This window comes from Rhopilema esculentum, chromosome 18, assembly GCF_057945365.1.
Source record: "Rhopilema esculentum isolate cy_ngs chromosome 18, ASM5794536v1, whole genome shotgun sequence".
NCBI classification, from domain to species: domain Eukaryota; kingdom Metazoa; phylum Cnidaria; class Scyphozoa; order Rhizostomeae; family Rhizostomatidae; genus Rhopilema; species Rhopilema esculentum.
The window spans coordinates 7,846,539-7,872,059 of record NC_142832.1 but is presented as its reverse complement, the minus strand read 5'-3'; the positions used below and the strand labels follow the sequence as shown (position 1 = coordinate 7,872,059).

General features: G+C 37.7%; 1 protein-coding gene and 1 pseudogene across 3 annotated transcripts; one reads left to right on the top strand and one right to left on the bottom strand.

Moving 5' to 3' along the window:
- The first annotated feature begins 768 nt into the window (after nt 1-768).
- LOC135696723 (bone morphogenetic protein receptor type-1B) lies at nt 769-19,387 on the top strand. Its single transcript, XM_065216210.2, has 7 exons — nt 769-2,973; nt 7,548-7,844; nt 8,789-8,906; nt 14,933-15,074; nt 16,547-17,213; nt 17,622-17,752; nt 18,110-19,387. The coding sequence occupies exons 1-7, from the start codon at nt 2,904-2,906 to the stop codon at nt 18,242-18,244; spliced, it is 1,560 nt and encodes a 519-aa protein (XP_065072282.1). The 5' UTR covers nt 769-2,903; the 3' UTR covers nt 18,245-19,387.
- LOC135696722 (b(0,+)-type amino acid transporter 1 pseudogene) lies at nt 19,029-24,328 on the bottom strand (annotated as a pseudogene). 2 transcript variants are annotated; one of them, XR_016144847.1, is made up of 2 exons: nt 24,126-24,328; nt 19,029-21,625 (listed from the first exon to the last, which is right to left on the bottom strand). The product of XR_016144847.1 is annotated as a b(0,+)-type amino acid transporter 1 pseudogene, transcript variant X1 (transcript). The 2 variants fall into 2 exon arrangements; XR_016144848.1 differs by having other exon boundaries at nt 19,029-21,612.
- Nucleotides 24,329-25,521: the final 1,193 nt, after the last annotated feature.

The following is a 25,521-nucleotide window of genomic DNA, read 5'->3' as shown; positions in this document are numbered from 1 at the left end:
ACATATATGTGGAGCAATTGGTGCTAATAAACTGGGCAATTTTAAGAAAATCAGCTGGCAAATCCAAGACAAACACTCGGTAGCAAAAAGGATCCTTGCTCATCTCATGGCATTTACTATAGGGATCTTTGATCTGAAAGCGTTTATCAATACTTGGGCAACTGGGAAAAACTTGGTTATGGCATTTTTATATAAACCCCTTTTATTGTGTTTTGATCATTTTCAAACCTTTAGTGAAAAAGGCTCCTTCTTGAGAAAAGCGGCAACGCGGCACTCGAGATACCTCTAAGCTCTTAAAACTGGAACTTTAAACTTTAAAGGCAATCTGTCTTGTTGTGGATTGGTTAACGAGAACAAAAGCTGGAACAATAGCCTAAACACAATTCCAGCGCTCCGCCATATTTTTTACAATGCGATAAATAAAGGGGGACTGGAAGCAATAAAAAATCCCTTTGTTCTTATAATCAATCAACGTCGTGACAGATTGCCTTTAAACAGTGCTACTTAAAGGTAATGTGTCCATATAAAAGGACTGCGTATACCCAACTTGTCAAGCCACCCATCAAAATAACGGTTTACGATTGGATAGTATTCTTGCGATGCAAAACTGCTCACATGAAAAGCTAACCTCGCAGCAGGATAAATAAACAGAACGACGGTAATGACTGGGGCGATGACATGAAAAATCACGTGTTTCTGAAAACCTCCGCAGAGTTGCTTGCTTTAGCTGGACACATTACCTTTAAACGAAATCCCTGACCGTTATTGTGACAGCATACCGTATGTCTTATTGCAAACTCTACTCACAAACTTGCATATGATGAAGAATAAATACGCATTTTGAAAGGGTTCTGCGTACAACATACCTCTCAAGACCTCAAAACTTCTTCCATTGGGAAGTTTTCTTGAATCTTTCAACAAATACAAGGACGAGTGAATATCACAACTTTAAACGCACGAAAACTTTGCATAAGTAAATGTTTTCAGTCCGAAGGCATTAATTATGTCATTCAAAGTTATCACTAACAGTAAGTCGATCTTGATTTTTAAGTCGAGTACACCGGAATTAGAAAATCATGGAATTATATTTCTTTACTCTAAAGCTCTACCATAAGCTCTAGTTTGAACTTCAGGTATAAGCACATATGCTGCCTTAATACCGTAAGAAGGTGCAAAGCAGGTGCCTTTGGATTCAGCATTTGTAGAGGCATTACAGACCACAGCTAAGGTATCCGTAGCCAAGGTGCCAAACAGGTATTTGTGAATGGAAGATTTTGAGTTTTCCTTATGTTCGTATGTTATCGAGACCCAGGACTCATTTAGGCTGTATTTTTCTCAGAAAAAGTATATGCCTTCTAGACACCGCGGAGATTCGACAAAAGTGAGAGTCTAAAAAGTGGCGAGGGGGACTAAAACCGAATAAAAAATGGCTTGATTGGTGATTCGTTGGTACATTGTTTGCATTTATGGCATAAAGTGGGAGGTATAACCCCCGAGCCCCCCTTCTCCGCGGTGCCTGCCTTCTTGACCGACCAAATGAACAGATCTTTTTTATCTAATGACTCAGCTGACGTGAATCTAGAAAATACTTATTCTAGCATGAAATTTCGCTCTTTTGCAATATGTTGAAAAAATTAAAAGAAAATGTGTTTCTTCATCTGCAGCATTTTTCTTTTTGACTTGTAGAAAAATAAAAATATTTTACATCAGTAATTAATATGTTTTATTAGATAATAAATTCAGGTAAAATATATATAAAATTTTTTGCTATTGCAACAAGTTTAAAGTGCTAAAGAACAGCTATAGGATTTGGATTTAATCTCTACTACTATAAAATTACTTCTTCGCAACCATTTTAAAACGAAATCAGGTGAAAGGGGCACGTTAGTCACATTGCGAACGATTCCTATTGTTTGTTTGCCTTTCAACTGAAGATGACTTTAGTTAGAGCAGAATTGTTTATAACCCGCTGTTTATGTAATACTGATTGCGTCATACTGATTACGTCATACTGTTTTTTCTTACCCGGCATGTCTATACTGATAATGTTACACTGTTAGTTATATCCTTGATTACATCGTCAATTGGAAATAGAAGAAATATCACAATACACCGAAACAAGATGTCTCTCTTCGTCGTCGTACTGGTTGTCTCAAGTTAGGGTTTTGTTTTCAGGTAAAGAGGCAAATACTGTCATTACGACTGATTGAAAATCAAATACCACTTAGATAGTTTATTTAAAAGGCCCTGTACAGCTTGCGTAAAACGTGTTAGTACCAACCCCGAGCTCCAAAATAGATCCTAAATGAAGCACATACAGAGAAAACTATGTAAGCTTGAAATTTTAATTCAAATTCTGATAAAATTTTATTCAAATTGGGAGATTGGAAGGAAACATCCTATCCAGGGAGAAAAAATGTTTAACCAGTAGGGGAGGGATGCAGCTCTGAGTTGAATTACCATGATAGTTTTACATGGAAAAATAATGACTGAATGGCCTGAAACGCTCATCGATCGTACTAAAAGTTGTATCATTGGCCCTCAAAGTTAAAAGGTTGGCAGTCCCAGTTCTAAAACAAACATGCTGTTACTCTGTTCTCTGGAGAGAGTTTTTATATATTTCATCGCACCCATTCGAATTAACTCTTCAAAACCTTTCCGGTTGCATGCTGGCACATTTTACCTCGTTTCCTTTATGATGCACTTAGCAATTAAGGATTTGTTCATAAAGCGTCGTGTGGTTTCAAATGTAATAAGTTTTTCATCCGTGCACAAAAGCTGGACCGCAGTAGTCAGTCCCAGGCCCCTACAATCATTCCGATGCTTATGTGTTGCAGAGGAGGCGCATTTCACTAGTTCACTTGTAAGATGGTCGAAAGAAGCTGGAATCCTATATCAACAAAATGGACTGGAATTGTGCGTTTCTGGTAGCACAAATTTATGGAATTGCCTTGATTTCTTCGTTTAACCCAGGTACGTATCATAAAATGCCACTTTATTATCAATCCATCGTGATTTTCCCTCTTAGAACACTTAATCCATGCCCAATGCATCAAGTCAGGCTCACAAAACCATCACGGCGAGCCATTGCATCAAATTTCAGTGAAGATGACTGATAATTCCTCTAGTTTTCAAGTTGGTTAGATTCTGAATGAATTTCATGTCTCTAAATTTCGGTAGTGATGGGAAGTCTGGTTTATTTTTATGAAACGCTCGAGAGACTTCCATAGTTTCAGTAAGCTTCTTAGATCAACAAAAATGACCTTCGTGTTTTCGTGGCGAAAGCCTTCATCTCTTGACCGATTCGAGAGTCAAGGTATCAACTTTCTGCTTTCGAGTGGAGACCTTTCAACACTTTAGGTACTAACCAAAAGAAGCGTGTATCGTAAGCTGTCACAGTGTTTATATTTTTGCGTAAGTTATTCATTCCTTTGAAATCATCTCAATGCCGAACATGTAGTTGATAATTTATCCTATTGTCCAAGCCGAATACCAATGCAATGTTCGTGAAAAACGTTGTCATTCAACAACTTGACGAAATTGTTATTGAATTTATACTGAATCCTCAACTCTAAAGTTGTTATCAATGCGTGACTATTTGTCCGTCTTCCCTGCTTTTGAACCGAAATGGCCAAACCATAATATAGCCGGAACGGCGCTTTGCTCCTCAAATTCTTTAATCTCCTCAAAGAGTCTATTGTGTGATTTTCAATCTCTTTTTCATGATTTGACGCCATAGATCATGGTCTGGTTGTTTCACGTTAAATTCTTGTGGCTTCTGGCATTTGAAGAAACTTTTGGCAAAGTCTAGGCTTTCTGCGTGCATCAGATTACTATACTTGAGTTAACATACAGAATTCAGTTCAGTTCAAACACGATTTTGCGAGTTTTCTCATATAGAACCATAACCAAATGCCCCCTAACTTATATAGTCAAGAGGAACACGACCAAGTCTTTTGAATGCCTGTCAGGCTGTGTGTGATTGCAGGGTTCACAGTTATTTTTATAACTCAAAACTTATGACACAAGGCTGTTGGTACCAACAAATTCAATATTCAGAAAATATGTTCAATTTTATCAGCATTTGCTTATTATGGTTTCTGAAACTACACACAAAGTTAAATTTGATAGCAAAGTTTCCATGATTCATAGCAAGAGAGTATCCCTGGTTATCTATATACTATTTTAAGTCTTAAATATTTTTGTTTTGAATTTTGATGCTTCATAATTATTATTGATTATATTTTGTCTTATGTTTTGTCTGATGGCAAGAGAGATTCCAATCTACCAAGCATCTTTTCAGACAGCTGTTTTAACTTTCAACCCCTGTTTGGAAGGTCAATGACATAATGCTTATGTTCCAATATGTTATTTGAAATATGGTATGGCTATTCAACTGATGATTTGTTAAGCTAATTGAGGAAATTGGGAAAATAGATATTTTATAATGAAATATTGACAGGACTTCTCAATTAATCAATTGGGCTTGGAATTAAATTTAATTCTGCACTCAATTTTCACAGTATGTTAGAAAACCAAATTCACATTTTCTCGAAACTAGTCACACCAAATGTTGTTTTTATAACAAGCATTTGTAAAAGCTGGAAAATAGATGGTTAAGCCTGATCTATTTTGATTTTTGAATGATTTGTTTGTAATAATTTTGAAACCTAAATTCCTATTTCCTTTTTTTGAACCTAATATGCAAGTTGATAAGTTGTAGCAGCATGAAATGTTTGTTTTTTAATTATAAATTGATTGTCCTTTGATTCTGATGCTTTATTAGAAAAGGAACCCAGACCAATAGGGCATCTAGATCCAGCCTTATGGCAACTGTGAAACATAATATAACATACTTCAAACATGAATGATAAATGCAAAAGTCTTATATAGCTAATAAAATGAGTGAATTTATATTATAAGAAGCTATTAAACAGTCTAACATAAGAAGTTACTAAAAGTCTTCTTATGTTTGGTTATGACATTTTTTAATGATAATATTAATATTATGTAAAGTTTTGTTAAAGTATAACCTAACTCGGCAAGTTAAAGATATTTATCACATTGATACATTACAATTGTAGCAAACATTGGTTTTTTCACTTTTGTTTATTGAACCTATTATGTAACATTAACCTTATTTGCTTATTGTTTAAAAAGTTTTTTGCATAAATTGACCGGATTTTGCATATTATTGATAAATGAGACAAAAATTATGGTATCTTGTTTGGCTAAAGAATAAGAAAGACTGGTTCCTTCAAAAGGCTTTTATTGCAATTTCATTTGAATGGATGAAATTATTTATTATATTTTTAGGAAAAATTAGGTAGGGGTAAACAAGTTTGTGTCATCACAGATTGTAAACCTCAATAATTGGTCTGTCTCTCACTGTATCCTCTTTTGGACAAAAAGCTTCTGATAATTCATTGACTGTATAGAAAACTTCATTTACAATCTCTTGTTTAGCCCATTCATGTTTATTTGATTATATGTCAATTTGAAATAGGGTTGGTTTGGTGGATGGGATTTTCAACACCTGTGCCTATTGAGTAATTTTCCAAACTCAAGCAATTAACTGAGATACATTCTCCTGTCAAAAAAACCATTTGACATATGGTAATATTTGATATTTTGGTTAACACTGTATAGTATTGCTCTCTCAATTTGTTATTTTTTTGTACTTAGGGTGCTAAAGTTGATATAAAACAAAGGAATGTCTTTAAACTTTCTGCTGAAAACATTCAAATTGGCTAAAACTGAGTAACAGACCAAAAAAAATTCCCGAGCAATTATCTCTGTTAAAGGCCAAAATTGAAGAATCTGGCAACCCTAATTTGAATTTTCCATATTTACAGCTTCCAATAAAGGCAATTTTTTATATATCAAGAGATTGAGGTTCCTTCCTTTGTGTATTGGTGTAAGGCGCCCCCCACCCATGATTTATGTGATCCCCTACTATTAAGTGAATTACAGACTAATTATCACTCAGCCACTCCAACCAAGGGCACAGTGCAGCGAAAAAAAACTAGTCAAATTCAATTTCCTGTTAAGCTTTTTGGCACTTGGTCATATTTTCACCTCTATTCTCGAAGTTCCCATGAGGTTTCTTGCACTTTAGCCCGTGATGATATTGCACCTGGGAAACTTTGGCTAACAGAGCCTGCTCAAATTTCTTCTGTATTTCAATTGTGTTTTTACACAAAATGGCCTCGAAATTTCTCTTTTTGATAATACTTGTACTTTTTGTAATGTTGAAATAGAAGTGATCGGGTATCGCATGGTATTACAACGTATGCGCGGGCGTGTTTTCGCTCGGGTCAGATTCGAGGAGCTGCTTACATCCTCGTCCATTGGGGAGTCTATTTGCTTCTCTTTTCACACTAAAGTTCGCCTTTCTATTTTGGTTGATCTCGTGACCACAAGTCTCTTGCACATTCAGTCATTATTTGCTTTCCTTATTGAAAATCACGAATAATTCTTTTGTTGGCCTTCAATACAGCGATCAGCCATCAGTAGTTATCCTTGGAGTTGGTTTACAAACCGGCGTCCAGCGTCTGTTCAGTAAAAGCACATATTTACATTCATATCCAATCCCGCAAAGAGGGCACAAGAAGGATGTTAGTGGCTCATCGCTGCAATTCGAGATCCACCTAAGTCTGGAATGGGGTTTTAGCTGCATACATGCTGCCAATTAAGTTCAATTTAAATTATAGATGCGGGTCGTCCTAATCCAGGTTTCCTAAATAGACAAAGCGAACTCTGCCCGAATATTCCTTGCCTTTCACGTAGGAGATTTCCTGGTGCGAGGATTTTGCATTAGGTTCAGAAGCGGTGTTCAAGTAAGTACGATAATATATCATGCCGCATTGGCTACTCGTTTAAACGAAGGCAGCGTGTATGGAGTAAACCCTCACACTTTTTTAGAGGAGGGGGACTAAGCCCCCCCAAAAAAAACCATCTCGTCAATTTTCGACTGTTTCCAACCTAAGTAGCCCCCTTTTCGATCTGCACCCAGACAATTCATAAGCCATTAAGGGCCTGTCGGTTTCTTTTATGCCCATTATCTTAAGCGTTTCAGCAAAATGCAGTTTAAGGGCCTTTAAGCAATAATATAATAGTATCATATGTAATAGGTTTTGTGAATCAATCGTAAGTTAAATTTGTGGAACTGGACATGGATTTCAGCCTCGAGGCTGTGGAACTGGACATGTATTTCAGCTTCGAGGCTGTAAAACTGGACATGGATTTCAGCCTCGCAATATTGGGACGTAGCCTCGTTTTTTCAAATAGATCAAAGGGCAAAAGGATGGTTGAATGTTTATCCTTTAAGCAACGTAAACACCTAGCTTGTACAAACCATAATTATACTATTTTGTAAACAAACCGCAGTTTGATAGTGTTTCAGCGTCACGCTTTTTTTAGTTTGACCTTTTTTGAAATTCGTTTCCTCCATTATCTATTTCGGGTAGCTGATATCTTCTTCCATCAATGCTTATGTTTCCAATGGTACTTCTCTTTCTCCAATTATTTGTCAACTTCTCTTGTAGTTTACGCTTTACTGTGCGAGTGCGACGAGTTTTGCCCTGACAATCACTTCAACAACTACACATGCGCAACCGACGAAGGCTACTGTTTTGCCAAGTTGCATTTCGACGACAAAAACAAAACAATTGTGCGGACACATGGGTGCACTGCAGACACCCACGATGGCGGCATCTTCCAATGCCGCCACAAGAAACATGAGAAACCGATCACCATGATGTGCTGCAAAGATGCTGACTATTGCAACAGCCATCTTGAACCAACCCTGCCGCCAACGACCAACCCTAAATTCCACCCGAATGGTACGAATCTTTTCTTTTTTAACTGTTTTTGCTCCCCCCCCACCATGTAGGAAATTCAGAATCAGATCAGGATCAGAATTATAATCTTTTCGTGATTTTTTAATTCTTCGCAAAATACTGTAGTTGTAATTGACAGAAAATTCTTTGTATCTTTTATCTTTCAATTCAATTTAAGGCAAAAAACGTCAGCATTCTGTCTCTAATCGTTGTTTCAAAGTGCCAGAAATCTTAGGTGTAGGCTGGCAATACTTCGAATATCGGGAAAAACTTCGAATATCGGGAAAAACATGGGCGTATGTTATGCAGGTCGAGGAGATTTTGCCATTTATATATTTAAGGCATCCTGAGAATAAGCATCATTTTTACATGAAGCCTTGCTCAAAAACGGTAGGTTTACGCATTTGCGTTTCTTGCAAAGCTTCTCGTTTCCGCTCAGCAAAGATTATTGATTATCCTTTATGTATAAAAATATGGATAAAGCATTCTTTACAAGACCTTTGCATTACGACTTAATATCTATTGTTCTATCGCGCTGATGATGACGAAAGAGGCAACTGCATAAAGCTACAATGAACATCTTGTGGGGTGGCTACAAATATCCTTTGCTCATTTCATTAAGCGGTTTTTTATAAAATCAGAGTTTTGAGGAAACTTAGGCCTCAGATTTCTTCTGTTAGATCTTTTATTTTCACAAGGCTACATATCTTTACAGCTTCGTACTTCTGCTAAATAAAAAGGGGATATTGTTAAAGGACCATTGAAGACAGCGTCAATGCAACGTTGAAACTTGAGGTGTCGGACCTTTGCTTGCAGAAATGGCAATGACTGCATTTTCTTTACCTACTGTAAATGGACCATGGAAATCAGTTTTTCGACATGATTTAGGCTTGCTATTGCTTGTATTACAGTACCAATTTGTTAGCTAAAGCTTTCCTTTATTGCAGCAATAACAACAGAAAACACGACATCGAAATATCATACTCCACATGGCATTGCGTTGGTCATATCGATAACAATCTGTGTCATGCTGCTCATTATTCTCGTTACTTACCTCTATTTCAGGTGAGTCGGCCATTATGTTTTAATCTCTTTTTCAATGAGGGTGATCGTCGCCAGTGATATGAAGCGAGGTATTTCCTCCATTAAGATGATGCACAGTTAGCTAGCCATCTATGTTTCTTTTTGATATTCGATATGAAACCAGCTTGAACCACAGTTTTTTGTTCTCATGAAATGTTACCTAACGGCTCGTAAATTTTCCCCATATAAATACTCGTAGTCAGTTATCGTTCACTTTTCGGTGTTGTCGCGTGATTAACATGGAATTTTTGAAATTGAACTAGCCTAAATTTATTGTCGAGCAACCACAAATAGACCATTATCGTTTCAAGCTTTGTTGTACTCTGTCGTGAAGATTTCCTCCACTATGTACCTGGCAAGGCCTTAGCAGGAATTTAATTGTGGGTTGAGTTGCGGTCGACATTTTTCCTTGTTTGATACGTTGTTTTTGTACCAAGATTAGTTCTCCTGTAATTATCGCGCATAACTCTTTCCTGGCAACGTTGTTTGAGATTTAAAGAATAGGATGAAGAATTCCCATTAAGGAATACCGTCTTCATTTTCATCTTTTTATCATGTGGTATACACCTGGCTCGGGTTTAATAAGATCTTGCATTACATACAAAGTCCTGAAGTTCGACAGGCTGAGGATTCGACTCCTTCATAAATCCTCAATCCCCACCAAAAAGCCCTCTCACCTGTAAGCCTAGCCCTTCAATAAAACTTCAACGATTTAACAACCCCACGGGATTGGCAAGAGTGAGTGTGCGAAAGGAACTGACAAGATGGGACAAGATGCTACCCGATCCTTGCAATCGCCCCAAGAGTGCCAGTGAGGATGTAGAGTTGTGCGAGTAATGACTGACTGAATATTGAAAAAATATTGCTTTGTTTTCGTTAATTCTGACACATTTGACTGAAAAGGGGCTATTCCAAAATAACACGTTTCTGGAGCTCTATCTTTCGTCGACCCCTTTTTCTAGTGTTATTAATGAAGTCTATAATTTACCGTGGAATTTTGCCATCCGTTCTCAGGTGCAATGACACCGCTCACAGATTTCCATCCCAGTCACCACTAAATCCGGGACTAAGCTGTTGCATGCAAGAATGTTGCCCTTCTTTGTTCACATGCTGACATTCCCTCGTTAATGACCTCTCTCTCTTAATCGCAGTGGTCGACGAAATAAATAATTTCAAAAGCCAGAAAAGTTTTATGTTCAACATCGAATCCTTAGAATAAAGTGACCTAGTGTTTCAAGATAAAAATTAATCGATTTTAGATCTCCTTCGCAAGATTTCACTTCTCGTTGCCATCTGAGATAAAAACGGGACTGCCCGGCAAATTTTTAACTGGGTTGAAGTGGCCTAGTCGTTGAAATTCCTAAACTGGAGACAGAGTTATTTTCTCTTTAGGGATGCAAATCGTGCCAGCTCTCCGCTGCGCCTCTTTTAATTCAATGTGGGAACTGATATCCATGTGCTCAGGTCAGAGAAAGTGCTCAGTGTATTTTAGCGGCTTGATTTGGTTATTTATAAGCTAATGCAAAGTCCTTCGTGTTCATAAGCTTTTAGAGTTTCTTTGTCAGCAAGTTATCACCGCCCGTTGTACCAAAATAACTGTTATTAAAGAGAGGCCGTCTTTTGAGCGGATGACGTGTAGGAAAAGAACAAGCAAGCCTAGCACTTTTGTTGCGAAATATCATTAATTTTGCTATGCCATTATTAACAGTGTCATGCAAAGCGCAATATTTAGGATTTTGATTAGGTTAGTGAAGGTAATTACCCAGATTAAAGTACCTCAATGAGCCTTATATGAAAACCAGACTTTTAAATGCAGTCTTCGTAAAGTTAGTCAAGATCGGATTTATTAAACCGTTTCTTCAGCGAGACAGAGGCCATCCATTTCACAGACCTTGAATTCTTCTCCGTTTTCTGTTTCATACGTGGTTTTCATGTGGTAAATCAGATTACTCTACGATGCAAAATTTCCCATTAATTGTGCCTTTGACATATATCCTCTCATCTCTTTATGGCTTTTCCGTATTTCTTTTATAGTCGTTCCCGCGTCATCTCATCTTTACGTCGAAAAACCCATATTGGTTTAGCAATAATTTTGTTGGCTGAGTGAGTGGCTTAGCATAGGCTTCTGCTTATTTTACCAGCTATATTGGTGCAGGAGGCAACGTCCCTCCAATCGTTTGTGTACGTTCGTAACTAGGCCTGGTGTTTTCATTAAACAGGATAGATGTCAGTGGGTGGAAAAACTGGCTATTTAGTCAAACCTTCTGTTGGTAAAGTAGCTAGTTATCTCGATCAAGTCACACAGTCTCAAATTCTCTTTCTTTTGTTCTCTGTGAAGCTCATCTCTGATAAAATGTGGATTTGATAAAATTTATGAAGGAATAAATGCACTAATCTCCCTGAGTTTTATCTCTGCAAAGACCGCCAGCTCTGCTAATGTTTTATGCTGTTTGTATCCATAGTCCATAACACCTCTCGTTGCAAGACTTTACATCTTTTATTAATAAAGCTGGCAAATGTCTTGTTTGCTTATTCTCGTACACTGGTATGTGGCTTTTGGGGAGCTTTGCGGAGTAAGACTAGTGATTCTACACCAATAGTTTTACGTAAATAAAGGCTATCTCTTAAGGCTGGCGAGATAATGTCATCTGCATGCTTTTCCGTTCTTGCTTTTGTACCAATAGGAGCCTTGAGGCACCCTGAGCTTTAAAGTATTGTCACTGTATAAAGAAGGCATTATGAACAATTTAGGCCATTAAAGGTTCGCTTAATGTTTAATTTTTGTCTGCCATATCATGGCAAAAACCTATTTTTTGCAGAAAGAACAGTGAAGATCTTTGCCGCGTGTTAAATATTATAAAGTTTGTCACTGCAGTTTCTGTCATCTAGAAACAGCCTCTGAGAAACGAAGTATTTGGACATTTTCGAACGAAATATTATGGTTTACTTCAGTTTGCCACTGAACAACCAATATCTTTAACGAACCCTGATATTGGTTTGTAACGACTTTCAACAAGCAGAGATCACATCTTGTCAACCTAAATTACCACAGGCCCGAGAATCATCATTACAACGCCCAAACTGTCTGTATTTGGAAGTTAATTGTACTTTCAATATTATCTCCCTGTGGGTAGGCGGTCCCCATTTGCAGCAAAGATGAAGTAATAACTGATATAAATAACGCACATAAATTCATGTTTTATTTGACAAAATCGTAGGTAAATATGCCTTTGGTACCGCAAGAAGATAGCACCGGCAAGTAGAAATGTAGCATACCAAGGTACTTATCATGAAAGGAAGAAAGGTGCGTTTGACAAAGAGACAAAGAAACCCGACCTATGTAGACAGAACTTTTCGTTACGTTTATGCTCTGAGAAATACTCTTGTCGGAAGAAAAATACCCTTTCTCTGCTATGCTTTTGCTTTCCGTGCTTTATTCCGAAAAAGAAAAAGTGCCTGTTATATTCTTCTGCAGCCTTTGCAATGTCGTTAGGGTTTCTCCTCTTTTGCCATCGTTTAATGCAAATAATGCAAATACGTACCCTGGGTACCAGACTAACTTGATATAAAATAACACAAAACAGTTAACGGCATTGAAAGCATTGTCTATAGAGAGGAGAGACACCTTCACCATATTGCAAACTGGCCTTGGAAAGTCTCTGATATTTCAGGCAAGTCTTTCATTGCTTCAGTCTCATGTCTTTCATTGCAAAGAAACTAGGCCTTGTAGTGAAATGTAGTAAACGAGGAACACCGCAAGGCACCGAGAACAAACAACAACAAACACACGTAAATATGGTTTACATAGTTCTGCAAAGTCGACAAGACTTTTCTGTCTAAAGATTCCAATCAAATCAGGTGTAAAAAGCCATTTGGCAACAAAAACATATGCAAAGTATGAAATTGAAATTAGCACAATGCAGTTATAAAATGTTAATCATTATTAAATTTCATATAAAACTTAAAATAAGTTTTTTGTATTTTTCCTCATAAATTGTGTGTATTTTCAAAGTCTTCTTCCTCGTTGTGAAGGCAGCACGATTGGACACCGCGGCATCAGCACGTTGAAAGTTCATCACAGGAGATGTTGCCAAAACGACAAGCGAAGCCCCGTATACCAGGGCGAAATATGAAATACATTTGCGTAAAGATTTCTAAAAACTCCACTGACTACTGAGTACCGTTGTTATTTATCCGCCAGTCTGGTTTCACGGGCCTAGTTTCCAGTCTGTTAAATTGATTAAAGGTCTTTCAAATAAGTCCACCGGAACGAGGTCAGGGCGCACTGAACCAGACTTTTATTTTATATGAAGTGAGTATGGTTGTCAGGGTAGCAAATACGTGCCCTCGGAATATTCACCCAATTTCTTTTGCCATGCAAAGGTTCCTTACTTTTGCTTTTGGTAGAGGTCTTTCTAAGCAAAAACGCTAATACGAGAAAGGGTTTCGTGTCATGACATATTACCAGGATTGCTCTTCTTAACATTTAAAGCTCATCTTTTTTCTATATTTCAAAAGCTCATCTTGTTAACACTCTTTTTCTTTTTTTGACACATCTGGTCTCCAACAGAACTACAGCTTCAAAACCGATCTTTCAAATGCACATGTTACAGGGTACTAGCTGTATGAACAAGCAAACTGTCAAAGAAGCTTTGAGATTTTGTGCTTCCCCCACGAAAATTTGTTAGCAAAACTGGGCAGTGATTATTTTGTTGTTGCTGCCTTTTGGTTATAATTAGTCTGCGGCCTCGCGTTGAATGCGTGGATTTTTGCGAATTCATCTTTGGTGCCAGTCTTCAGCAGGTATTAATCCGCTTCTCTTCAAAGATTTATCAATCATGTTCGCTCCTTTATCAAATTGTTAGGCCTCGTGCTGTTTGGACTAGAGAACACCAGAATTGAAGTGGAGTCGCTTTGTAGTTTTGCACCTGCGCAGCGGGTGTCTCTTATCTCTTACCCATAAGCCGCAGGTGTCCCCCAGACGATTCTTTTTCCGCTGCTTTGATTTCAATCAAAGTGTTGCGGCACTTTTCGCTCTGTCAAAATACGGCGAATGAATGAAATAGGCCGTAGTTGTTTAGCCGTAATGAAACCAACCGAAGATTACAATTGCACTTACTGATATGGTTTGTTGCATTGTTACCGAAAATGGAACGGCCAAGAGGATTAGGGCGTTTTCTATTACGGGATTTGCAAATTAAGGCCCATTGAAATTGCTTGGTTTAGAGGCTATGCAAAACGAAATAACAGGGGCTAGCGTGAAGTGAACACAAGTTTGCCCAATCAAGTTTATTTAAAATGCAGTGAAAATTTTCATCTACGTGCTTTTTAAAAAAAAGTTTTTGTCTACACTGACCTCGACTGAGACGCGAATCTGTGCTTCGGAACAAAGCTGATTCATCAACAAATTCACTCAAGTTTTGTTTAAAGTTTCTTACTTCACAGAATTGCGTAGTACATTAGAGAACCAAAGGAAGGTGATGATATAAAGTATCAAGATTCAAGGCTAAGATTCATCTGTAGCGAAGAGTCTCTCCCCAGTCATCACTTGTACCAGGCGTTTTTTTGCTGCGCTCCAATTTTTTTACGTGTGTAATTATGGGTTTGGATAGCGTGGTTCCAGAACCTGAGAACCTGACTAAAAGGATACATTTTACCAATCTTGAACTGCAAAACTTCACTTATAATGTAAATTCAGTAGACCCTGCTTGTGGTCGCGTCAAATGTTGCTTGAAAAACTATGACTGTGAGGGAAGTGACTAGGCCTAAATTTTGGGTGAATGTTATTGGCAGTGTGACTTCAAGTGGAGTGACGATAAACGCGACCAACTGCATAAACCGCTTTATATCTAATGTCTCATTGATAGCTTTTATTTAATAATAACTTAAGCGATATCAAGGGCTCGCTAAACTGTCTAATGCCCATCAATTAAAGTTGCTGATCAGTTTTAAAACGAAAACCAAGACTATTTGTATTGTGAAATTTTAAATAAATCTGTTTTGTTTAGGCATCGCCAGAATCACATGAAACGGCGGTACGATACAGAGCGACAAATCATCATCCAGCATGGAACTAGGCCCGTAAGCTCCCTCCGTGAGCTGCTTGACGAGTCAGAGGCAACTGGAACAGGCTCTGGTGTTCCACTTTTGGTAGGTCTCAATAAGGTTTTGCTACTTTTGAATTTCAAGCACCTAGTCTTAAAATTTCATTGTAAGAATTTGCCACACGCGAAGACGCAAGAAATTTATCCAAAATTGCTGAGATATGGCCAGTGAAAGGGGGAAGTTTACTGTTTTGGCTCTGTTCATAGGTTAAGAACAAAAAAATCACAGAAATTAACGAAAACCTCTTTTCTTGTTAAAACTCGCAAAATATTTTCAACTTGTCCCGATATCTGAGCCTCGTTATGAAACTTTATTCATAATTATTGCAAGGCTTCGTTTATGCAACAAAATTTTTTCAGCCTGAAGCTACAGTAACTCAACTACATATATTTGTTCAATAAACATATTCTTATGTTTGAATTTGTTGTTATTTATCTCCTCGATGATTTATCAGGATACATTCCTATCATTAAAGATATTATTTTGCCAAACAAAACAAACTTGTTAATTATATATGGAAAATAGAATTTAATTATATACATGCTTGGTTGTTAATTGCTACTCAGAATTTCGCTTTTTGTTGAAATTCTGATCAATTTTGAACACTTGAGAGAACAAGAACAAACATTTAAATTTTGTTCTTACCAAAATGCTCTTCATGTGTTTGAAAAAACCCTTCATCTAAAGCTAGTTTGCAGGGTGGTGGTGTTTGCCATCTCTGCAATTTTGTTGCTTTGTTTCAGCCAATTACACCCCAGCCATTGCCAATTCAACTTAACTGTCATTTTGCACGACAGACAAGATTTTGGTGTCATCACTTCTTGCAAATGACCTTTGAGAGGTCGATGCATGTTGTTTGTTGTTATGCTGTCCCACAAGCCTCAGTTCTCTGGTCTGTTCAGCACTTAACCATTATTCCGTGCCCCTAGATTATCGGCTTTTTGTTCATTAACTGTGGTAGAAAATAATCATCAAACCTTGTTCAACTTAAACATTTTTAGTTCATTTCTTATCTATTAGTATTTTAGAAATTGCTCTGTTTGTGTTTATCTATTTAGTAATCTGTTCGAACATTAAAATTAATTAAACGGTATGTGCTTCAATATTCGGTATGAAAATGAAAGAACCTTCAAGCAACTTCTCCCAAAGAAACCTTTAGCTATTATTTTCTTAGCTTTTTCGACGTTCCTTCTCTACCAAAATTATTTCGGGTATTAAACCTCAAAGAAGCATGTTCCCTGACTTTAATTAAGAAGAAATCTGATATAGGATGCTTACAATTTTCTTATAAATATAAAGCAGGAGAGCGTGTGTGGTTTTTGGTTTTCTCAGAATGACTCTGTTGAAGATCAGTAAACCTTGTTTAATCCTTAAGCTAATGTTTCCGTTTCATCCTAAAAGTGCTTAGTTTTGTTCACACTTCCTCAACCGCAGGTTTGAAATTAAAGGCTATCTAGAGATATTGGTTTTTTCGTTGAGCTTCGAACTAACAAGCCCAATATGAATCATTTTTTCAGATTCAGCGCACCATCGCAAGGCAGATAACATTTCAATCATGCATTGGAAAGGGAAGATACAGCGACGTATGGAAGGGTCGTTGGAGGGGCGAAGAGGTAGCTGTCAAAATATTCTCCCCAACTGAAGAAGCATCGTGGTACCGAGAGGCAGAGTTCTATCAAACCGTCTTGTTACGTCATGATCACGTGCTCGGCTTCATTGCCGCGGATATTAGGTCCATCGGCACAGAAGCCAAACTTCTATTGATAACTGAATACCATAAGTACGGGTCGTTATACGATTTTCTACAAAACTTTACGTTTGATTATCGAATCCTGTTGCGGTTGTCCTATACTACTGTTAGCGGCCTGTCCTATTTGCATCGTGAGATATCAGGGACCAAGGGCAAGCCGCCAATTGCGCATAGAGATATAAAGAGTCGAAACATTTTAGTGAAGGGAAATTTCACATGTGCCATTGGCGATCTAGGACTAGCCGTACGTTTAAATCCAGATACAAAAGAGCTGGATATTGCAAAGACAGCGAGAAAGCCTACGATTAGATACGCTCCACCCGAAGTCTTAGATGGCTCCATGGATGAAACCCACTTTGATGCGTATAGAATGGCGGATATGTATTCATTTTCACTGGTGTTGTGGGAAATTGCTCGCAGATGTCAAACACAAGGTATCCATCTTTCACTGCTTAAATATTTTTCGTGCATAATCGCAGGAAAGCCATTCTTGCTAGGGATGTTCCATCTACGTAGCCTTATCTCACGGCTGCCAATTGCTCTCATCCAAAATAAAATTTAGTTAAATACAATGTAACCCTTATATGAGAAGCTTCACAAAGAACAACGGCCTCCAAGCTATGTTGACATATCTAAGTCTTAGTAAGGCTTCTGACAATTTTTGTATTAGATTGTTTCTATTTTACACTGTACCGGCCATGGGTAACTGCCTTACATAGCCATTTCAACTCTGCATAGCTTCGACTCACATTTAGCACAGTATAAAGGAAAACATACAGCTGTAGTATATGTTTTTATGCGTCAGTGAATTTGCGCATTGAGTGGCTATCACCTGATTTTAGAAACCGTCGATGAGTACAAGCCTCCGTTTTATGAATGGATTGACGAGGAAGCAAGTTCTGATGAGATGAAGGAGTTCGTGGTAACTTCCCGACGGAGGCCGCAGATTCCTGAAAGATGGGCATCTGACCAGGTATATTTCTCTTGCTATCTAAAATGACGGGGAGGTATTTGCTTATCCCGTCTAGGCCAAGACTAGTATCCACTGTGATTATGCTGCCAGGGTTGTTTGTCACAGGAGCAACAGCTAACAACTTTCATAGCAAAAACAAGATTTATTCTTCCATATTTTTGATACGTTAGAACTGGTCATCTTTGTCAATATACCCAAATTATCAGTCCAACTGGTAAACTATTTTCATTAGGACATTTTGCCTATCAAATTAATATTCGAGTAATTTTGTTTTATTGTTTACTATTTTGTCAAGCGTTTTAGCTTTATACTCAATAATTTCCTGCTTGAATCCATACGTTCTTACTTTTTTCGAAGCATTTGCGACTGGTAAGCAAGTTGATGACCGAATGCTGGTGTCATTCGCCCGCGGCTAGACTCTCAGCTGCCCGCGTGAAGAAGAACCTGCAATCTTACGTGACAGATGAAGAATCCGAATCAAGTTACTCATAAATCAAATCCTTTCTTGTTTACAAGATGACTGAATTCTCAGTTGTAACTGGCTAAAAAGGAGAGTCTTCCTGATTGGCAGGCCAATATCCCACGTGGTGAATTGTTTCCTTGCAAATTGGCTGATAAATTCCAAATACAACGCTTTCCCAAATTCAAATTCAAATTACAACGCCGTGTCAGAGTAAGGTCACAACAAATGGGAATGAAACCACTGGTCGTGGTAATAAAGGCTGTTGTCTATATATCGGATCATCGTAAAAACAGCAAAATCATGCACTGGCCAACCGTCTTTGATTAAAAGAGTAAGATACAAGTTATTAAACGGTTAGAGTTTGTTTATGCAGTGGAGATGACGCATTCCAGACATCCAATGGATGTTTTCACTAAGAACTCTTGATGAACAAGTTTTAACTATTTTATGTTTCTTAACTTTTTGGTTTTGATATAAAAAAGTCAATTCAGTGAAAAAGTGAAGCTTTTTGTTATTTCATTTTTTAGCCCAGTCATATATTTTATTGTTTACTATTTACTCAAATAATTGTTCATTCCGTTTTCTTCTTACAATATATTGTTTAATGTAAATTATATAGATCTATCGCTTCATTATTGTAAATGATTTGTCCATTGTCCCTTCACGCATCACCCAATATTTGTTGAAGTTTTGAATGATTTTAAATTTTGATACATTTTTTTTGTAAATACCTTTTTCTCCAGGGACTCAAGAGCTTGTTTAAAGAAATCTGTTTCATTAAGTCTCCTATAGCAAGGCTTTTTGCCGAAAGGCGCATTAAATACCCTGGCTATTACATCTCATCATAAGTATTATATTCGTCTAGACATGAGACATCGTTACAGTTATACCCAGCTTCCTATTCCGTTCCGATGACGTCATAATTTCGGGCCTAGGCCTTAGTTCAGTAACATTTTAGACAACACCATTCATGAAAAAGCATGTTATTACCAGGAAACTGTATTCTTATTTGATATTAAGATATTTAACCAATGTATAAACAAGATGACATCTGATTATAAAATATCATTCGTTGGTACCTTTGTAGTTTTGATATAGCAAGCATTTACATTATAGATACATATTAATGTCAAATATGATCAGTATATAATAGCGTGATTGGCTGGATTATACACACGTGTCTACTCACTGCCTTTTCACTGCCTCACAGATCGTTATTGCCTGTTGGGGATAAGCCAGCCTTTTTGTATCCGGCCTCTGCTGGATCACAATGCTGTCTGTATATAGGTATCGTTTTTATCGTTAACCAAATTCAATAACGCCTGTTCGTTAGGAAAGGACAGGCAACCTATGACAATGCCAGTCGAACAAACGCAATTGACGACATACTGCCAGTGTTTTTTTCAGTGAGAGAATGCAGGAATGATATAATCGAAGCATACTCTTGTCTGAAATATATGACGCTGAAAGTCTTGATTTTACGTAAGAAAGCTGAATGTAAAGGAGTTGATTTACTTGAAAAAAGGTCTGGGAACAAACAGTGCGAAGACCCAGTTTGCAGCAAAGATTGTACAATCAGCTTGTATTGAAGAGTGTTTGTCCACATAATATATTGGTTTATGATTTGCAAGGCGCAAGGTTAAATGCTCTTTGAATTGTGTTGTTCATCGACTTCTTGAATTCATTGAAGCAGGCGCAGTGTCGGTCGGCATAGTACACTAACAGCAGATACGCTGGAACTCCTGATAAGATAACCACCATTGTTATGCCTGATTCCAGAGGCTTGTTGAAAAATGGAAGAACAACCAAAAACAGCGAAACTAAGCTCATCAAAATGGGCACAATTATCCAGATTTTGAACGGCCTGTGTAGATTTGGTTTCCGTATTCGCAGCACAACTACAGCAAAAATTGATACTCCATAAATAGTCCAGCAGGCGAAGTTGAAATAGCCAATGAGCGACTCTAAGTTGCTACCATCTGGTAGAAGCATCAATACGGAAATGAGGCTCGCCAATAGGATTGCGGGGATCGGTGTAAGGCGTCTCTTGTGTATCATACCAAGGGCTGCAGGCATGTGGCCCTCACGTGCAGCGGCCAGCGTCAGCCTGCCACAGGAAAATACTGTTCCATTTGCAGCTCCATAGCAAGATAAAGCAACAAGTAAAGGCATCACATATGCCACTTTTCTACCAAGAATCTTTTCGACGAAATGGATTACCATGGTTGGTGAATTGGCTATCTCTTCTCTTGACAGAACAGACATGAAAGACAAGTTGACTGCTACATAACAGAATATTACAAAGGGGATCCCAGTAATTATCGAGAGGAACAAATTCCGCTCAAGATTGTGCATTTCTTCAGTTACATTGCTGACCAGGGCCCAACCATCGTACGACCACAAGCCGTTGTACAAGGCTATAGATAACTGAGCCATCTCCGCCATTCCAAAACGAGATGATGTGTTCGAATTCTTTCTATCAAACATTGTAACGATGTTCTCAGTCTTCCCTGTTGCTATTTGCCATACGCCAAGAATAATCACAAAGCAAACTGCCATTATTTGCGCCATAGTAAAAATCGCTTGAGCCTTCGCAGCACCGGTAATGCTAAGACAGTTCACTGCAGCTACAATAATTACACACAGGGCAGCAAGGGCTTTCGATATCCAGACAGCCTCTGTTTCATTTTCAGTAAACGGCTTCACAGCATATGTCCCAAATGTTAAAGTGACTGCTGCAATGGCTGCTGGATCTATTATAAGAACAGTTGTCCAGCTACATAAAAATGCAGGTAGACCCCCGTATGCTTCCAGAATGTAGGCATAATTACCTCCTGCTTTCTGCAACGCACATCCAAGCTCACAAAAGCACAGAGCACCCAGAAGTGCAATTATTCCACAGGAGATCCAAATAACTAATGCCATCCCCATATTCTCTGTCTTTCTAGCTACAAGAGATGGCGACAAAAAGATTCCAGAGCCTATAAGAATTCCAACAATTAAGAAAAAACCTTGGGCAAATCCTATACTTTTCTGCAGCTTTCTTATGGAGCCTGAGAAGACGTGAGAAATATTGCTCAACACACTTCCAGTTCTAGAGCCACCCAAAAAAGAGCCATTTACCTTGGGGGACAGTAATGGTGACTTTTCGGTCAAAATGTCAGGCAATACCGTGTCTCTGGCATCGCCTGGAAACGATTCGCTGCGATGAAATGGATGGATGTTGTCATCATCTTCGCCAAGCGCATGTTGATATCCAAAGTATTGCAGATCATCGTCAGCGTTTATTGAATGCGACAGTGGCTGGTGTGTGTTGTGGTCACCAATACCTCTTCTCCCTTGCCAGCTCATGCTGTTTGCCAACTAAAATGACTGATTAAAGATTTCCACTGAAAACCTACAATGAAAACCTACTCAAAATTAGGGTTACCTTATATTGGAAGTTATCTAGGCAAGTCAGTACTCAGCAATGAGGAATGCACACAAAAACCTAAATGATTGGTCCTTTTTTAAGGGACCCTCTTGAAGGCTACAACCCACAAGCTGGCTACAAATTCGGCTTATAGGTGGTCTCCTGTTCCATACCAATAGCTGCCTGAAGGAGCACCGAGCAAAGCTTAAGGTTAGGATGGGTGCTTTGGCTGCATTGGTTTAGAGAGGACTTTCTTGTTAATGGGGGACAAAATTTGGTGCAAAAGTTTGGTAGATATGGGGCATAACAAAACATTGTTATCGAATAATTTGTATTTTGAAACAAAAATAACAAAAGCAGAACAGAAAAGTTTCAATCTTTCTCAGAAAAGTCGAAAACCATTCGTGAAAAAGTGTAGTTCTTTTTTCCAAGAACCATTTGCACATTCCAAATGTTGTCAGTCCAAATTACAATCAAAATCGAGTCCTCTATATTTTTGACACAATTTTTGAACATAGTTTATTTTAATAGTTCAATTCATAGCGAAACTTGAACGGTGACTAAATGTGATTATTACGAGTTATTAGTGCCGTTACTAATGAAAAATCCATGCTGTAGGTTAAAAAAGTCAATGTTGAGAGGATTGATTAGGCCGGGCCCTGGAAAAACCCCAAGTTGCCATCTCTGCCTAATAAAACCTTTGCCCACAGGAGGTCACAGGTGGTGATGTTAGCGCACTCAAAAAAAACATGTAATTTAGCTATTTATCTATCGATGTATCGATTTATATACTGCCTATGCAAAGATTGAAATGTCACGAGATTTCTATTGACTATGTGATTGTTCCTGTTACATCTATTTTATTGTTTTTGGGATGTATCACCCAGAAGGGATTCGGTACAAACATTTTTATGTACAAACGGCAAACAGCATTTTTATGGCATGGTTTTTTGCATCAAGTATGATACGATTTCATTCATTTAAAAGCTCTGAGACACATTGTAAAGGGTTCTCGGATGAGTTTATTCAAGCTCATTGGCATGTAAACATTTACTTTGAAAGAGTAAAGCCTGAATAAAGTAACAACCTTCAGATCTTGTCCGCCTTTCTGTTTTCGAGGGCGACTAGCGCATGTCCATCAAGGAAAGCAAATGCAGTTGTTCATACAAACGTAGCGATTTCTTTATTATGTTACCCACGCTTTGCTGAACGACATAAAAAGTGTTGGGTTCTTTTGGTGTCTCCTTGAAACTTCTCCTTAAAACTAAATGAACATTTTTTCCAGCAAGCAGTAGATCAAAATAACTGAGCAGCTGTGGATCAATCAATTTAGCTTCAATCTGCCCTTGCGATTTCTCTCCCCTATTCTTATCCAGCGACTCTCTAGTACCCAGGGTACCCAGTAGTGAGAAAAATAGCAAACTGGCGAATCGGCGAACCGGCGAAACGGTGAACCGGCGGGAATTAGTACCCTTATGGACTGACGAACTAGGGAACGAAATTATTGATCTAGATAATTTTTTCCAAAATAGAACAATTTTCAATATGTAATTCTCATTCTTGTAATTCTCATTGTAAAAGACATGGATGCAAAGATAATATAGAAGAACGAGAGGAGGGAGTCTCAAGCTTAACAAGCTTAACAAAATTTGTTGTAATTATTATGGTAAAATGATACAGAAGGAGATTTTCGTTGTCCATGAGAGAAACATGTGGAGATTGATCCTTTTAGAATTTATCGTTATTTGATTGAAAAGAAGGCCTTCAATTTCAATTTTATTTCATTTTCAACAATAATTAATTACAATAGTACAAATAGCTTTTGATGTTATATGAAAAATACTTTATTTACAATCATGCAAGGTATAGACAACAAAAACATCAATTTAATAGGATAATGCTAAAGGATATGTGAAAAAAGCCCTGAAAAGAGCTTTCGATGTCGTATGCCCCCAGTGACGTGTAAAATATTGAATTTGTATTGTGTTCATTAAAAGATCAGAGATCAGTAGACTATTTTCTTAATAATACCGAGTTAACAGGAAAGAAATAAGATATTATCAAGACTGAGTAAAGAAAAGATTCAAATTAAGCATAAAAAATAACAATTATGAAAAATAAATCAGGTGGGTAAATGGAAAATGGGGGATCACTTTGGATTGTTTCCCTTTTATTTGGGATTTTTACTTGTTTTCTTCCAGAATCAATTATTTAAAAAGACATGAAAAGACTTTTTTCGAAGTAGCATTTTTAATATTACTTGGAATATTATTCCAAGTTTTGACATCGGAATTTGTGAGAAATGAAGATTTGTAGTTAGTTCTAATTTAAGGTTGGGAAAAATTCCCACTAGATGACTGTCGTGTTCTGATACCATGTTTCTCAGTTGTTAAGTGAAAGAAATCACGAATGCTATCTATATCGCCTTTAGCAACTTCAAACATAAATTTTGCACATTCAAGTTTGTAAACTTAACGAATTTAAGAAACGAGACTCACCAAAAACCGATGATAGAGTCAGTTCTCCTGCCCTTTTGCAAGAATTTTCAGTGGAACTATAGCCGCACGTTGATGTTGCACGTTTTTTGCATTTTGCATCCAGGGGGTTTTACCAGCTTGATTGTGCCAAATGTACTCTTCACCACACCGAGATGGTTCGTCAGTGTGATGGTTCATCCCGGGGGTTTAAGTTAATGACGGGGGTTTTTACTTTGGCATCCTTGTAAAGTCTGGGTATCCTTCAAGAGCAGGGCAACGGAGAGGATTTTGAGTCCCTGGTCAAAACAAAAGATAAATAGGGAGGCGGTCCGAAGCCGGACTCTTCTAGTTTACAGTCAAGGACCACGGAGCATTGTTTTACCCAGTGGTGTAGCGAGGTGGAAGCATAAAGGGGCGGAGGCACTCACCATGCTAAAATTTCTCTTTGTAGAGGGCGTTTTCAAAAGGGTGTGGACCCCCACTTTTTCTTTGCCCAACTCGCATTTGCCCTGGCTACGCTACTGATTATAAAAAATGTAGGAAGGAAGATGACCTATAGACAGGGAATTTTGTAGAAAAAACTAGCAAACTGCCTAACCTCAAATTTTATTTCACATTCTTACTAAATCGACCATGGAGATTCCAAATCCAAGATGGGCCAAAAAAAATTATCACCGGAAGTTACTGTTTTTGATGACGTCATCAAAAAAATGATAAAAAATCTTTAAAAATCGGCCAAGGACTCGAACTCAACTTTTTTTGCATTTTTGCACTAAATTAACTATGCAGATTTCAAATCTGAGATGAAATGAAAAATATCTTGAACGAAAGTCAAATTTTGTGATGACGTCATCAACTTGGAGAAAATTCACTTTGAACCTTTTTAATTGTTTTCTCGCAACTATCATTGTCAAATATGTTCCATATTCGAATTGCACGCATTCAGTGCTTTTAAAAGATGTATTGAATTTCTATTATACTTACTTTTAAACGTTCTTTCATGACGTCATCATCATTTTATGACGTCATCGCCTTTTAAAGGTAATTGAATAACGCGTGAAAGGATGCCTAAAAATCTTTAGCTAGTTAAAAAAGTCATTCAAAATTAAAATTTCGTTGTATAGAAAATGATATGGATCCATTCATCCTTCATCACTGTCTCCTTTGCTGGAACTCCAGAAGAAAATGTAGTTCCACTCATCATCGTCTGCTTTAAGCTGATCACCTCACCATAATTTTTCCAATGGCCTAGTTCTCATTGGTTACGGAATTTTCTTCGATTTCATCACTAGAGCGCTGCAGATTTTGCAGTTTTTTAGCGGAAGGTATTCGGGGCCCTGCACAAGATGAACATAATTTGTGTGAAAAAAATTTTGGAATTATTTTGCTGATTCCAGTATTTTCTGCAGATATTCAC